Genomic DNA, 16,313 nt, shown 5'->3' with positions numbered 1-16,313 from the left:
GCGGCGCGGGGCGGCCCCGCCGAGGATGCTGCGGCTGCGCTGCAAGGCCCGGAGCGGTACCCACCCGCTGCCCGGCCTCACGGCCCACTCCCGCCTCCGCGACATGCAGGCCGCCCTGGCCGCCCTCACCGGCGTCCCCGCCCCGGCCCAGCGCCTCCTTCTCGGTTTCCCGCCGCGGAGCCTGGACCTCAGCGACGGCGAGCGGCGGCTCGGCGACCTCGGCATCCACTCGGGTGAGGGCCGGGCGGGGGTCTGGGCGGGCGCCGTAGGGGGCGGGCACCGGCGCCGGCGCTTTATGGCCTCTGCTGCCCGGCCGGCTGCAATTACCGTAATTAAAAGAGGCTGCGGCCCAGCCCGCCCCTCAGCAGCCGGCTGTCGGGCCGGTTCCTCCTCCCGGGGGTAGCTGTCAACAGCCGCTCGGGAGTGACTCCTCGGTGGTGGTTTCGCCCGCGTCCCGGGGGTGCGGAGGCAAAAGCGCGGGGCTGTGGGGACGGGGAGCCGGGACAGCCCAGGTGAGTCCGCCGGAGCCCGCCGCTGACGCTCGGCCGGTGAGTTGCGGTGCTACCGGCTGTTTTGGCTGAGGCCGTTTTCCATCAGGATACCGTGCTGCCGGGGAAAACGGGGTGATCCTTACTGATAACAACAGTGCAGCCATGTTGTTCTGTTTTAGGAGCATCATCTTTAACTCCCCCCTGCCTATTTCTCTCAATTCTTCCTCTTTCTGTGTTTGACAGGCGATACTCTGATAGTTGAAGAAGATACGTCCAAACCCAAGGCTGACTCACCTGTAGTCGCAAAAAGAATGATGTCTAACTCGGTGAGGGAAGCTGTGCCTGTGCTGGCGAGGAGGGTTGTCCCGGCAGATAACTCCTGTCTCTTCACCAGCGTGTACTATGTGGTGGAGGGAGGCGTTTACGACCCGGGTTGTGCCCCAGAGATGCGCAGCCTTATAGCCCAGATAGTAGCAAGCGATCCCGAATCTTACTGTGAGGCAGTTCTAGGGAAAACTAACAGGGAGTATTGCGACTGGATCAGAAGAGAAGAGACTTGGGGAGGCGCCATCGAAGTGTCCATTTTATCCAAATTTTACCAGTGTGAAATCTGTGTGGTGGACACACAGACAGTCAGAATCGACCGTTTTGGGGAAGATGCCAGTTACACTAAGCGGGTCCTTTTAATTTATGATGGGATTCATTACGATCCACTTGAGCGTAAAATCCCCGACTCGGACATTCCTCCCCAGACCATTTTCTCCACAACTGATGATATTGTTCTTGCGCAAGCGTTGGAGTTGGCGGATGAAGCCAGACGGAAGAGGCAGTTTACCGATGTGAATCGCTTTACGCTGAGGTGCATGGTGTGCCAGAAGGGACTAACTGGACAAGTGGAAGCCAGAGAACACGCCAAGGAGACTGGACACACCAACTTTGGAGAAGTGTGACATCTACATGAGGAGGGTTACAGCAACTACCTCACCGATCCAGAATAAAATTCTGGATTTCCAGATAAGCTGTATGTAATCATAAAATTCCGTTCACAAAGCTTGAAAAGCATATTAACTTAACGATGGCCAAGACGCACAGGTTTGTTATGGTTAGTGACTTTTCCAATGGGTTTGGAGTAGGTATCTTCTCGCATGCTAATTTATAGTACTTTGGCAGGTGGTATACACTGGCAGCTGAAACTTGATTTCTGATATAATCTTCTCTTTGTGTACGTGATCTGAGCAGACATACAAAATCAGGCTTGTTCAACACTAGCGTAAAATCTAGCCTCTAAGTTGCTGAAATTATCTCTCTGTATTATGTTTTCAGGGTAATTAAATTCACAGAATCGCAGAATAGTCAGGGTTGGAAGGGACCTCTGGAGATCATCTAGTCCAACCCCCGGTTGTTTTAAATTAATCTAAGGATTTGGAAAACACACGTATCAGCATTACTTATACCAAGAATTAGGCTGCGCGCAGGAGCAGTTCTTGCAGCGGAAACTGCTCATTTAGTGCACAGTTTTTAATGGAAAGAGCATCTCCAAAGCTGCCCTATACTATGTTACCATCAGAAGTAGATTGTATTGTTTGTGTGAAGTCATGGCTTTAGAGAAAGGAATGGCCTCTGAGCTTTAAGATAGCCTTCTTTAAATTAATGAGTAGATGGTTAAGTGTTGAATAAACTTATTAATCCTCCGTAGGTAGTTTTTAGTTGCTTGAAAAATAACTATCAACCCCCCGGTGTTTACACTGCATCAGACATAGGCATGTTTCTTGAAATACTTTGGATTCTTCTTCATAATAGTATCTGAAATTCTGGCAAGAGGGAATTACAGTAATTAGGGAAGTGACTTAATTTGCATCTGCTAAATACATTTAAGCAGACTTTACTTGGGTATGGCCGATGTCATGGCCACAGTGTTACTAAGCTGTACCAGATTCCAAATACTGTAAATTAGCACTTTAAGGTATAGTTCTCACTCTGCCGGTAAAAAGTTTTGCCCTTTTTAGAAGGACAGAGTGCTAACCCAGAAGGGAGGCTTGAAATTGCTTCATCTGCATTCTGCCTTAATGTGTTTGATTTGTCACCGATGACTGTTCAGTAGCAAGACTTTAATTCTGATAATGAAGGGTGCAGTTTAATTTTCAGAACAAAATAAGCTGCGTAAACTGCCCTATTTCTCGTACTGTTCAGAATCAGGGAAGTTGAAATTGGTTTAATATATCTTAACCTCACAGCAGGGTTGTGAGGCTTAACAGTAAGTGCTTTTGAGGTCTTTTAAAAGGTGCTGTAAAGGTGCATATGACTGAAAGGGATTTTTTGTTTTCTTTGAAATGCCTGCAACACATACTTGTATTATTGAATTTTAAAATATTCTCAGCCTGCTATTCTTCTGTTACTCTGTTTTGAGTTACCTTCCTTGCACTTTTACAAATGGGGAGCAAGAACGTGCGTCTTGAGACTGAGGCAGAAATAAACCCGCTTTCCAAGTGGAACCTAAGATCTAGTTTTAAAGGCCTCCGTTCATTATGGCACCTGGCTAAACTCCTGGCGCAGCAAAAACTTATTTTCTAGAAAAAGCAAAAAGCATGTTTCCCTGAAGTTCTCACCAGAGGCTCCCAGTTGGAGCTCGACATATAGGAGGGTCTTACTGAAAATGGAACGTAATTACATAAGTAAGTGCTTTGCTGAATTGAGGCATGAATAATTAAGTATAAAGAATAGAATCACCAAGAGCACTATGGACCTTTTAAATTCAGTATTAAAATACACATTAGCACTGTTGGGAGTTTCCTATAGAAAGCCACTTAGCTTCCAGTGTTAAACCCCACTTTGCTTTTAGCCTATCATTAGAAATAAAAAAAAACAACACACCACATCAAAACCCAACATGAAAACCAGCCCTCTAGAAGCTGATGCTTATAAACCTAAAGAAATACCTGACAGTTCAAAGGAACTTGAAGATTACACTGTGTTATAACTACTTGAGATGAAATACTGTCTAGGAACGAGACCAAGAGACTGTCAACCTGAAGTCGTATTCTCAGCTTTCACACTGAAGCAGTGAGACTCCGTGGACAAGGAGCTGAGCCTCACCATTTGCCATCTGTAAAATGGACATAATACCTACCTCAGAGAGGTGTACGAACGAGGTGACTGTCTTTGGGTGTCTTTGAAACAGAAGTGGAAGATGCATATTTATTGTCTGCCATGTTTGCAAATGCATTGATTTTGGGGAGCAACACTTAGATTTTAGCTTTGTATCCTGAATGGATTTCTCAAAGTGTGTAAAAATATTTTTTCGGTATTTCTCAGTTACAGTATTTTTAAAATTAGCTTATTTAATCCAGAGTGTTTAGCTTTGCTACATCACGTTTGCATTGGAAATCTGCTAACAGAGAACCAGTTCCATTTGAGGGAGATGTGTCATTATCACTGCTTGGATGTTTTCTTTCATTGCCTAGAAAATAAAATCTCTTTAGTTATAAAATGTCAACTGAACTGCTGTAATTCGTCTTTGTAAAAGTCGATACTGTTACGCGCTGACAAACTCTTTCAAAGAGCGAGTGACCTGTGGGACTGAGCGTGAGTCGGAAAGCCTTATGTGATTCCCCTAAACTCTCCCAAGCAGGAAGTACCCGCGCTATTTAAAATATAAGATACAGATACATTTAAAGTAGAACCCCCTTTCTTTTGTAAATGTTCGGGGTTTTTTTCCACTATCTTTTTATCAGCATTTGCCCGCCCCTAATGATACAATTATGGGAGTATCACGAAAATGGCATCCCGGTACTAGCAGGAGGAGCTGCTGAACATCACTGATACATTTGCACTGAACTGTTGGTAATTACACAGCAAGATGTTAGTTACAGATGTTTTAAGAGAGGTGGTGTGGGACATAGGCTCAGGGACTGGCGGGGAATAGTGTCACCTGCCCAGACCAGTCCAGAAAGCCTGTAAGATACCAAGATACGGGCTTGTGTCCCTACCGTCACTCGTTCCCATTCACATTTAAAACAAGCACTCATTTCCGTGCTGAGTACCGCAGCACAGAGGGCAGTAACTAAATGGGCCCTGGAAACTGAAATCGTTGCCTCGAAGGTGTGCTTCCTAAAAGCTGGGTTATTGGTATTGTTTTACCGATCTATGCAGTTCTGGATCTTTAATTAAAGAATTCTGGTTTCCTGGTGCCAGTCTGGCCATTTCACCAGCACGAAATTCCTTCTTTAATTAAAGAAGAGCCTCACACACTCTAATCATGTGGCCTTTCACAAACATGTTATATTGTACGAAGCGATACGCGTCCTGTGGTTGTAACAGTGCTTTAAAAGCTTGTCCAAGTCTACAGGTCGAGCAGATGTTGAGCAAGGACTTTCACCGCTGTGGGCAGTGCGTGTTCCCATCGCAGTAAAATGAGCGGCGTTAGCAAAAGTCTTTGTTACCAATGTAATTTGGTGGTACAGCACTCGGGTTTGTGTATCATCACTACAGATCAGTTGCTATAACATATTCCCTTGAACACATGCCCTGAATTGCGAAAGTTGTTGATGCACCAATAAACGTGATTGACGCATGCGTGCTTGGTCGGTGTAGTCTGTGCCTCAGTTCTTGAATTTCAGGTTTGGGCCCTATTCGCTGTCTTCTAGGTCTTCGCATCGATGCAATGAAGCCTTTGAGCAGTTTCCCTCTGCTCTCCCTCCGTCTTGTTCCCTTTTTCCCCTTGACACTAAGAGACAGTCACAGCGAGAGGGCCGCGGCTTCGCAACCCCTTCAGGAGGAAGTTTCTTCACTTACAACTTGTTCAACAATAACTATTTTTTTTTTTTTAATATTAAAATATTTTCTCGGTGTAATTTGAGTCAGGTATCAAGAGGAAAAACTGTAAAGAGAGTTTTACATACCTCCAGAATCTTTTATGCATTTAAATATATAAAACGTTAAGCAGACAGACTTAGGCAGGAGGATTTGGGTTTGGAGCATACGGATCTACTTCATGGATGGAAAGACCGGTCTTGGGATTAAAGCAGTCCTATTCTGAAGTTTCTGAAGGACAAACTTAATTCCTTAGTTTGGGATAAACTTATGTAAAAAGAGCAATTGCTGGGGAGAGGACCGCGAAAAGGCAGATCTTGTTACACGGTACAGAGTCGGCATCTTAAATCTGCACCTTTTCGTGTGCGCAGTCACAGCAGAGGCCACTTGTGACAGTTTGGGAACAGCGTCTCCTGTACCCATCCCGCTGTTTCCAGAGCCCTATTCCAAACATCACAGTGCCACAATCGTCACCCGCCCTGGGGCAAAAAAGCCACCGTGAAGCTGTGTTGGCAACACAGGAACGCCCTTCGTTTTTATCACCATTTTTTGACCTAAGCAGCGTTCATCTATTTGCCCTTCTCAGCTCTTGAGGAAGCAGGAGGAGGGGACAGGCATGAATGAAGAAAACACAGAACGTCTCTGCTGCCTGCCTTAAACACAGAAATCCACCTGTCCATGGAGTTTTTGAGACATCGGACTGATGCACGGCGGCGGAAGGACCGGCGGTGGGCAGCTCTCGCCGCCCCAGCGCCGGCAGCACCGGGGGGGGCTGCGGCTCCTGCCCCGCGCCACCCCCCGGCTGAGCCCTGCAAACCTCTCCCTGCCAGGGAAGCTCTTTAATAAAAGAAGCAAAAAAAAAATGTTTAGCTTGTTATTTTGAAAATTACAACTCTTTATCATACAAATTAAATGTCTGCCTGCATTTTAAATCCAGCTATGCGCCCAGCCGAAGAGCTGCCATCGGGTTTCGCTCTGCTCGGGACTGGGCAGAATAAAGTCACTTCATACTGACTAAAATCAGTACTGCTTTCTCACTCCTCTGAGCGTGAGCACCAGAATGCTCTCTGTAACGAAAGAATGCAATAGGGGAGTCAACAAAATTAGGTTGTCCGAGACTGCAGTGTCCTTGTCTATTATTCATAATTAAAGCCTTGGGGAACTGTCTTATGCCTTGAGAGCTGACTCCTCATTTCTGATGTAGAGTTAATGCTAAATGGAAACAGATCACCTCAGTTCTCTACCTCTTTTCTGTAAAATAGGGATCATAAATAGGGTTCCTTGCTCGGTTCCCAGCCATATTAAGATTTAATTATTTCTCTAAACTGCTGTGTAACACTACGTATTAACTCCCTAGTATTTTTCATAATTGATTTGTCAGCATACATACTGTACATACAATTTGGTCTAAGGAAAGTGTCCAACAGTCCTACAGAGTCAAATAAATGTCATTACGTTAACAGGTATCTTATCGGTGACGCCGTACGGATGCGTTTCCTCCAGGGCCGGGACTGAATCATTTGTGCTCTTTTGTTTATGGAGAGGGTGAGGCACAACGGGTCTGTTAACATGCCAAAGTCCTTTCACAGCATTGTGTAGTTTTCTCTGCATCATTTGACTACTTGCATATACTTCATGCCGTATATATGAAATCACGCTTTATTTTGGGTTGTAGCTATTTATATTCATTGGAGGAAGAGGAACGTGGAAAAAAAAACGGGTTCTTTCCGGGCATCTGATTCAGAGAAGCTCAAGACTTCTCTTAATGGATCATGACATTTTCCTGACCCGCACACAGCCCTGCAGGCAGCAAGCTCTGCCTATTTGACTGCACAGATTTCAGCCCCTCTGCTGCCAGCCCGGTGCTCGCGGGACGCAGCCGCCCTGTCCCGCACTGGTGGCTCATTCACCCCACGTTTGCACGAACAATAAAAAAAACCCACCCCTGGGCTTGATTCACTCCCCCTCTTACAGCAGTCTCGGAACAAAGTGCGACGCGACAAACCCAGCATGACTCACACAGCATTCAAATCACTGCCCCATCCAGCACGACACCAGTTAACGCGTCCAGAAGCGCCCACCCCAAGTCCTGCGCGCGGCGCTGCAGACACCGGTGGCCGCGATGCCCGGGCAGCGCCTGGGGCTGCTGCTCCGCATCCCTTACCTCTGCCACTGGGCTCCTGGGGCTCCTGGGGCTCCCAGCAGCCTCTGCCTTCTTGATTTGCTCTGCAGCACACATGTTCCCTTTCCCAACAGGGCACAGCTGGGGCTCCGCAGGGCTGGTGGGAACCTCCGCTCCTCCTGCCTCATCCACTTCCTCTCCATCCTGCCACGGCTTTAAATAACTGACGGTTCCACTTCCCAGTTCTGTGTAGCAGGGAACGCACGTTGCAACGCAGCCTTTTTCTAAAAAACAATAAAAATAGAATCGTTGAAGCATGAAAACTTGACTGAATCTGGCAGCTGTATCAGTTCTGGAAGTTCGCTGCAGGGTTTCTGCTCAGATGTTTATTCAGTGAGGAGCACCCGGCCCAGCAGACCCAAGTCTGTGCCGCGTGGGGGGGGGAGCAGCGGCCTAAGCATTGTTTATCAGAGGGAACAACTGTAATTTTACCACGAGAGCCCAAAGTCGGGGTAATAACGAGTCACTGCAGTTCTTTCAGCTGTTTCTGCGGCCCCACCTGGGCAGAGCGGGTGCCGGCGGTGGGTGTCCCCCGGCGCTGCAGACGGACTAACCGGGCTCTCCGTCACCTTCCCCCCGGGGGGCCGCAGCAGAGCGGTACCCCGTCCTCGGAGGAGGGGATGCTGCCGAAGGAGATGCCCCGGCAGCAGTTTCCGAGAAGGTGTCGGTGTGAGTGAGGAGGGCGCTGAGGGGAAGAGGACGGGTGTCTCGGGGGCTTTAGCTTTCCCCAGGCTCGTGGACTCGACCTCAAGCTGCCTCGCGAAGAGAAGGCATTCCAGAATTAGAGAGAGAGGGAATGAACCCGCAGAGGGGCTCAGCGCCCACAGGGAGGGATGCCCGGGGGGGTGACGGGGAGCTGCAGCTGAGCAGGACGTGCAGAACAAGCCACAGAGCACGCGTGACCTCGGCACCCCCTCCTCTAACATGCAAATAAAGCTCAGTGGTGAAACTTCCCTCCTAAAACGGCTTTTTACCCGTCTTTACAAGAATCGCAGAGTGTACAGCAGCAGGCGGCGAACTTTTGGTCTCTGGCAAAGTTCTGGTGATATGCAAGTACATACCTGTTCTGGTAACGACCTGCGTTTTTAGAGCTGAGCAGGAACCGGGTCCTGCCCTGAGCGGAGGGACCTCGTGCACAAAACCACCCAAGAGAATAAACCTGTTGTGGGGTAATGCCTTCAGCAGCGCAGGGTGCAAACAGCTAGCGAAGGACTTAATTATTATGTACAAAAGCGCTTTGGTCAGGGCTGTGCGTTGGGCTCCTCCGCGTGTCAGCGAGCAGCTATGCGGCAGAACAGGCTGCCGGATTAAGGAGTCTCCGGCGAAACCCGTGCTGAGGACATCAGAGGACACCAGCCAAGCCGGGAAGTGAGCGAACTGGGTGGTACCGAGCAGAGCTGCCCGCAGCCTCCCGGGCACGGGGTGCCTGCGCTGCCTGCGCTGCCTGCGCCTCTGCCTGCGCTGCCTGCACCGCGCCGGCTCGCGGCAAAGCTGCTCCGGCAGGGCTGCGAGAAAGCAGGGCGCGCAGGGACCCGGCTGCTTCAGGTTAGAGTGGGAAGGTGTTTTCGGGGCTTGGCTGTGCTGGGACCCCGGCCCGGAGCCGCGGCCGACCTGCCTCGCATGGGCACCACATGAGTTTCTCTCGCGCCGGCGCAGCGCGCTGCGGGTGAGGGACCAAGGGGTCGCCTGCGAGCAGCCACCCGCCGGGCGCCCGCACAGCCTTATCTCTGCCGGGGAGGTGAGTTAATGTGTAACCCAGCTCTGTTTGGTTAGCCCGGGAAAGCAAAGAAGTCCTGGGGTAGGCACGGCCGGGACGAGGATCTGGGCAGCGTGGAGCGACGGAGGTCCTGGTAAAAAAAAAAAAAGAAAATAATATAATAACCTCTTTTCCTTCTCGCCCTTTGCTTTTTGTGCTTTTCCTGCTGAATGGGCTGCGGGCGAGGGGCCGAGCGCCTCTGCCCGGGTGGGACGCGGGGCTCGGGCACCCGCGGGGTTATGGACGTGCTTTGCTTTGGAAGGGGAAAGTGGTGGAGGTGTCACGGGAGGTGGCACTAGTGAAGGTGGTCGAGGTGGTTTGAAGGTGGTGTTGGGAGGAAAGCTGGGGGGACCGGGACCGGCAGCTGCCGGCGGAGAGGCTCAGGACAGCAAACAGCTCAGGCAGCTGCTACGGGCACTTGATTTACTTGTTTAAATTAGATTTGCGCCATCGTCTCCTTTCACCCTGAGGTGGGACCCGTCCCGCTGTGCCGCTGCAGAGCAGGAGCAGCTGGGACAGGACCTGCGGACCGTGTTTTGTCTTCCGAGCTGGCCGGGTCGAAGCCCTTTGCCAGCAGCTGCAAGGCAGAGGGGGTCCGGCTGCTCCGCCTCCCCCAGCAAAAGCACCGATGGTCTTTAACAGGGCTGGAGAGATGGGGTAGGACACTTGTAGCAGTACGGGGCTTAAAAGAAAGTAGCCTCTTCATATAAAGCAATTAGCATTAATTGCTACCCAGCGCCTCTTTGATGTTTGCGGGCTCGGCGAGCTCTGTACAGGACAGTTATGGCAGCTGCCACGGGAGCCGCGTGAACTGGCCTTTTATTTTAGATTAAAAAAAGGCTTCTTCTAAAAGCATTTTGAGCGGGGGAGGACGTATACACCACTGAAAAACAGCTTTTCAAATACAATGTTTTTCAATTTAAATGCTCGGTCGTATTTTTAGTCTGCGGCTGAACTGCTGTGTTACTCAGCAAAAGGAAGGAGGAGTAAAATCCTTCTGAATCATAAAAACTGGGATTTTTTGACACTGATTTTTTTTCCCCTTTCCTGAGCCGGATGAACGCGTTAGAGCCGTAATTGCATCAGAGGACTAGTGGGCAGGAAAATGAACTTCTTGTATCTGCGTAGATCCTCTCTGCAGCCTCCGGCGAGCTCCGGGTGAACTTTGCCTCCCTGCGAGCCGGGTCTCGGCGGGTGCCAACCCCTGGGCAGCCGCTTATGTTTCTGCAAACGCTGTTTGAACCGCAGCAAATTATTTCTTCCAAGGGGCTGGCGACGGCGGGCATCCTCGCGGAGGGACGAGCTCTGTCGAACCCCCTGGGTAGAGCTGGGCCAGGCTGCTCCCGCCGGCGGCTCCGGCTGTGGGGGTCGAGTTCGAGCGAGACTTTCGCTTCCCCAGGAGCGTTTTGCTCTGTCGAACTCGTGCGGGAGGCAGCGAGGAGCATTGCAGCAATCCTGACCAAGCAGGCGGTAGCCTCTTCCAGCCTGGAAATAGGTTTATATTTCACGTTGCGAATATTCAGGTGCACAGTAAAACTGTGCGGCTTGCAGAAGCCTAAAAAACCCCCAACCTCAGCTGGTGTCTCTGCTTCCCAAAAGGGAAAAGCTCCGGCTATAAAGTTATCCAAATTCAAAGAATCGAGGGTATTGCTGTTCCAAACCCACCACTTACTGAAATGTATTTTAAGCAGCAAATAATGCAAAGCTGAGACCAAAATATTAAACTCCTCCTGCGCGGAAGGATTGGATCTGTCAGGGTGTGGGTGTTGAAATCTAATTTTTGCGGCATATTCCAATTACAAAGGAATTCTTTCAGGGTCTAACACTCAGAACAAGCAGCCAGTTCTGCTCGCTTATCGCCCGATCTAATTCCCTGATCCTGCTACAGAAGAAAAAAGAAAAAAAAAAAGCAGCAGTGTGTTCCGGCCAGGTTACAGCACAAAGAGCTCCTCTGTCTTCTGACGAGCAAACCCTCTTGCGTGGGTCGGTGTGTGTTGGGGGGGTGTTTGTTTTGCCGCTCTCACGAGCCTCCCCAGCCCGGTTCTCCTCTCCCGAAGAACGGGCGGTGCGCGCGAAGAAAACACGTAATTGGTGGTGGGAGTGAATTTTGGGAGGTTAATGCTTTACATCCAGAAGTAATTGCGCCTTTTGTAGGCTGCTCAGCCTCTCCCCGCAGGCAGCAGAGCTCTCTTGGCCACACACCCCGTGAGCATAACTGTCCCCTCCGCCGCCCGGGACGGTGCCGCCGTCGGGAACCCCGACAGCAGGTTGTTTGTCAGGCGGCCGTGACCGCGTTCGGGTCCCACCGGTGTCGGCAGTACAGGCTGCATCCAGGAGAGCGGCAGAGATGCATTGCCACGAGCAGACAGGGGGGACCTTGGGGTGCTGCTTGCAACACCCCCGGGGCGGCCAGAGACACGTCCCATCGCTGCAGAGCTCCCAGCGCCGCCCCGCTCCGCGCGGGCTGTGCCGGGTGTGTGCCCCAGCGCACCCAGGGGTGCCCCAAGGTCCAGGACACCCCCTGTGGCCACGACACCCCCCGTGGCAGAGGAAGAAGGTCCCAGTAGAGCGAGGCTGTGACTAAAGAGCAGCGTTTATGGGTCAGCGTATTTGGAAGTTTGTGAGCGCTTTGGCTGCGTGGTTGGGAACAGTGGAGGGAAGAGGTCCGGCTGGTCGGAGCAGGGCTGGGGCTTGTACTGGGATGGGATGGGATGGGATGGGATGAGATGGGATGGGATGGGATGGGATGGGATGGGATGGGATGGGATGGGATGGGATGGGATGGCTGCTGCTGCCAAACTCCGAGGCTGAGCTGGACTTACAGCTCCTTCCTTCGCTCGGGAACCACCTCATCCACACCTCCGAGGTGATTAAATAACCACCGAGGTGACACAGCTGTGGGTAGGCGGTCCGGAGCTTGCTCTATTTCTTATTCTTTTGGGGAAAACTTTAGTTCCAAGGATGCTTTTAAAAAAGCCCAGCTGCCCCTTCCCCTGGAGAGAGCAGCCCAAGATGGAGCACGGTCGCATCCCTCCAGCAGCTTCACAGCCCGTCTGCCCTCCCTCCGGCCGAGCCAGCGGGCTCGCATCGCCCCGGGGAGGGGGGGTCTCGCAGCTTAACGCCTCTCCTTTCTTCTGCTCCAGCTGGGATATTGCCCCCCGCGCCGGACGCCGCGGCAGGCTGCGATATGCCGAAGAAGGAGCTGGGGATGGCTGGCTGCAACTCCGGCAGCTGCGACAGCATGGTCAGCACGGTCTCCAACCGCTCGCAGCGTGTAAGTAACCCCTCTGCGCCCAGCCCGGGCACGGCAGGGGCTCAACTCCCCCCTCTCGGCGGCTGAGGAAGGGTTTCGATCGGACGTCTGCTCGAAACTGCTCTCCATCGGTGCTTTGGAAGCACCTCGGGGCCCTGATCCAGCATCTCGCTCAGGGCGGCGCAAGGACCAAATTAATTCCTGCCCCAAAGCACTCCCAGACTTCCTGTGCCGCCACCGGTGTGGCAGCGATCAGGAGCCTGAGCTCCTGCGAGGTCTCCTTGGGGAGATGATACCGAGAGCCCAGCGGCTCCCGCGTTGCCCGCGGATGCAGAGGCAGATAGCGCAGGCGCTGGGCAGGAGGAGCCAGGCGAGTTCCCCAGTGAGGGATCAGACCAGTCGGATAACTGGGTCAGACCGGCTCCAACAAGGGTGACTTCACCTGGAAAAGACAGCAAGTCGTACTCCTCCCGGCTGACAAGAGATTAATTTCCTAGTTAAGGCAGCGGTGGGTTTGGACCATGGGTGTAGATGTGTAATTTTTCACTATCTGTCCATTAAAGCCTGTTTGTCTCCAAACACCGATTCCAAGATTGATGGGCTAATTACATCCTGTCTGACTTGGAGTATAATTGATATGTGCAAGTGCAACGCGCAGTCCTGAACAGGTTTTCCACTTGATGTATTGCAAACCAGAACCAAACCCTCTGAAATTTATTAGGGATGGAAAAACTGGTTGCAATATTGCGTGGTAAAAGATTTGGATAGGTGTCTCTCTGCAAAACAACTCCGCCTGGGACAATTTCTCCTCCGTGCTTGTTGATCTGATGCACACTCCGTCCTTTCCCGCACTTCAGATTTTTCATGACATATTGCATGTATCGCCTTGTACCTTGGTGCTCCCACAGCAATCGTATCTCATGATACTTGAAATACAACAAAAATTAAACAGGATCTTGCTGGAGTATGAATGGGAGAACAAGGAGAGGGACCACCACTCCCAGATCAGCCTTCAGTATTTATGGTATTTAGACAAGCTTCTAAGATTCAGCATTGCCAATCAGTACAGATGTCTATACCTATAGATGACCCATTTTACCCACCTGCTCATATTTCAAAGTCAACTAAAGCTCTCAAAGCTAGAGGCCAAGTTTCCAAGTTACAAATTACCCATCTTCTGATGCTTAAAGTAGGGTAATATAAAACTGGCCTTAAGTATATATAAATATTTATAGGAAGTTGTTTAGTTTTCTGTGGCTGTAAATACCAATTTTTGACTAGTCACTGGCCAAGTCTCCCGGCTGGGAGCTGTCACAGGTCTCTCCTTAACTGTCAGGGCTGTGGATGATAATACACCCGTGTCTCCTACCTGTACTGCTTTTTCCTTTTTCAGAGCGATAACAGTTATGACTACTTATCTGTGGAAGAGAAGGAGTGTTTGATGTTCTTAGAAGAGACTATTGGCTCACTGGATGCAGAAGCAGACAGCGGGGTCTCTACCGATGAGACCGGCCACGTGGAGCCCTCCAAGCTGCCCAGGACGTGGCCTAAGAGAGATGCCGTTCCCCGGGGTAAGCCGGACACCCGCGCTCCAGCCTTGTTCGCGAAGGGTCTTTGCTCCACGCTCTGACCAGGCTGGCACAGGGTAACGCGGCTCCTCGCTCACCGTGTGCGTTGTCAGATCCAAAGTATCTGCCTCGCTTAGCGGCGGCAGCGTATTAGCCAGGGTCAGGGTAAACCCCCTGGGTGCAAGTACTCTGCCAGGGCAGCACTGGTTTGTCAGGCATGGAGAAGTGGGGTTTGCACACAGGAAGGTGTCCTGCGTCCGTCTGCAGAACAGTGCATGACTTCACCTCTCTCTCTTTGCCCAGATTTGGAAAATGGGGCTCCCCCTCCGAGCGTAGGTCAGCCGCGTGCAGCTGAACAGAAGAGTGGTAAGAGCACCTCCACCTTCTCAAGCTCGGCTCCAGCAGTCGTCCCAAGCCCAGGCTATTACAGCCTTCCAAGGAACATCACTGTAGCAAACGCACAAAGAGCGAATGGAGCTTCTGACAGCAAAGTGACTGTCCACGTGGTGGAGGACCCAGTGCCAGTAGGTAAATCTTCACATGAGATAGCCGAGGGGTACGGGCTTGACCAAGCCAACACAAGAAGCCAGATGAAGTCCCTGGAGTCTTTGATTATCCAACCTCCAGATCCTTTCCAGGATGACCTGGTGAGCCATGAGTGGTCACGGAGCAATTGCTCAGATGCCAAGAGGGAAACAGCCAAGGAGACCAAGACTCAGACTTCATGGGGCCAGCCAGAGAAATCCATGTTGGAAGAGGCCCCTCAGGACTCAGATGCCAAGCGTGGGCCTCCAACTGCCCCCAAGCCACGGAAATTGCCACCAAATATTATCCTGAAAACCAGCAAAAACAGCCCAGTGCCGCTTGCCATGGAGCCCGGCCAGAAGGTAAAAGCACCACTGCCACCCTCAGCTGGCTCTCAGCCCAGCTCTGCCAGCAACGCTGCTGCTGAAAAGGCAAATTTGGGGCATCTCGACCCCAAGGAGAGGGAGAAAGCCCGGCGAGAGGCATTGGAGAAGCTCGGACTGTCGCTGGACAGGAGGGAGCCCAGCACCCACCTTCAACCTACCATGCAACCCCAACCAAGGGAGACGCCATTCCACATCACTGGAGAGCCCGAGGCACGCCATGGGGTGGTGGAGAGGTCGGTGCCGGGTATCCGGCAGATGAACTTCAAATCCAACACCCTGGAGCGCTCTGGCGTGGGGCTGAGCAGCTACATGGCCAGCGCCAAGGAGCAGAGTGTCAAGACCAGCAGCTCCCTGGGCAAGATGTCCTTCATCGAGCGGCTCGCCCCGAGCTTCCTCAGGAGCAACCGCCCCCGGCCGACGTCCCTCGTGGCAGGGAAGGACTTTGCTGCTCTGAAGGAACCCGGGCAGGTGGAGCCGGAGAAGAGCAGCAAGCGGCGATCCCACCCGCTGCAGAGCTTCCCCAAACCGCCCCGCTCCAGCGTCAGCGTGAAGATTTCCCCCAAGGGTGCGACCGATGAGAACCGGCGGGAGGCACTGAAGAAGCTGGGTCTGCTGAAGGAATAGCCCCACCAGCCACGGGGCTGCTGGAAAAGGGGCTTTTCATCCCGGACCCAGGTGCCTTCGCTGCCTGTCCGCAGGCAGCACAATCATAAGCATCTTCTGCTGTGACCTCCTGCCCCGGCATCTCGGGAGCGGCACCACCAGAGGTATTTGGAGCTTAACATCAAATAAAGTCATGCCCCATGTATATAATATTTTGTATATAGCAAGTGTGTATGAGCTATTTATATGAAGCATCACTCAGCATGTGGACGGGGCATATTCTCCTATGAGGTCTTTAATGCGTTTGGGGATTCATCGCAACAGGGAAGCCATGGAATTGGGATTTGGCTTATTTTAAAAGGGGTTGCCTGTGGATAAAGCCTCGCTGGGAAGAACCGCAGGACTCTGCTGCTCCTTTAGGATTTTGTGGTTTGTTTTGGTCTTTTTTTTTTTTTTTTTTCAACTTTATCAAAGCCTCTGAGGCCTCAACGCTCACCTGCCCCATGCAAGCGCCTCCCAAAAGCCACCACTGCCACATACAGAACTGTCGGACCAAAGGGACCGGCGGGGGCTCAGCAATGCTGCCCCCATGCAGGAGTGCTCCTCACACAGCGCCGGCAGGCGAGAGGCTGCGCCGGCGTCCCGCTGCCTCCTCTCACGTCCAGCCCTGACCACCACCAGGGTATAGCGCTCAGAAGACGCACAAGCATCAATGTTCAACGTGAAGTGACAGTTAAGAA

The 16,313-nt window shown here is 51.7% G+C and overlaps 2 protein-coding genes across 2 annotated transcripts; both read left to right on the top strand.

The window, feature by feature from the left end:
- Positions 1-25: 25 nt before the first annotated feature.
- Positions 26-3,357, top strand: YOD1 (YOD1 deubiquitinase; the record flags this gene model as incomplete). Its single annotated transcript, XM_082494651.1, has 2 exons — positions 26-233; positions 735-3,357. 2 exons carry the CDS (start codon positions 26-28, stop codon positions 1,439-1,441), a joined length of 915 nt encoding a protein of 304 aa, XP_082350777.1. The 3' UTR covers positions 1,442-3,357.
- A 9,068-nt stretch (positions 3,358-12,425) lies between these two features.
- LOC309680807 (specifically androgen-regulated gene protein) lies at positions 12,426-15,594 on the top strand (the record flags this gene model as incomplete). The annotated part of the gene is made up of 3 exons (XM_082494545.1): positions 12,426-12,512; positions 13,885-14,062; positions 14,363-15,594. The coding sequence occupies 3 exons, from the start codon at positions 12,426-12,428 to the stop codon at positions 15,592-15,594; spliced, it is 1,497 nt and encodes a 498-aa protein (XP_082350671.1).
- Positions 15,595-16,313: the final 719 nt, after the last annotated feature.

Source organism: Vanellus vanellus (genome assembly GCF_965231255.1).
Source record: "Vanellus vanellus genome assembly, chromosome: 23".
In the NCBI taxonomy this organism is placed as follows: domain Eukaryota; kingdom Metazoa; phylum Chordata; class Aves; order Charadriiformes; family Charadriidae; genus Vanellus; species Vanellus vanellus.
Note: the sequence above shows the minus strand (reverse complement) of the source record. Positions and strands in the feature narration are given on the sequence as shown.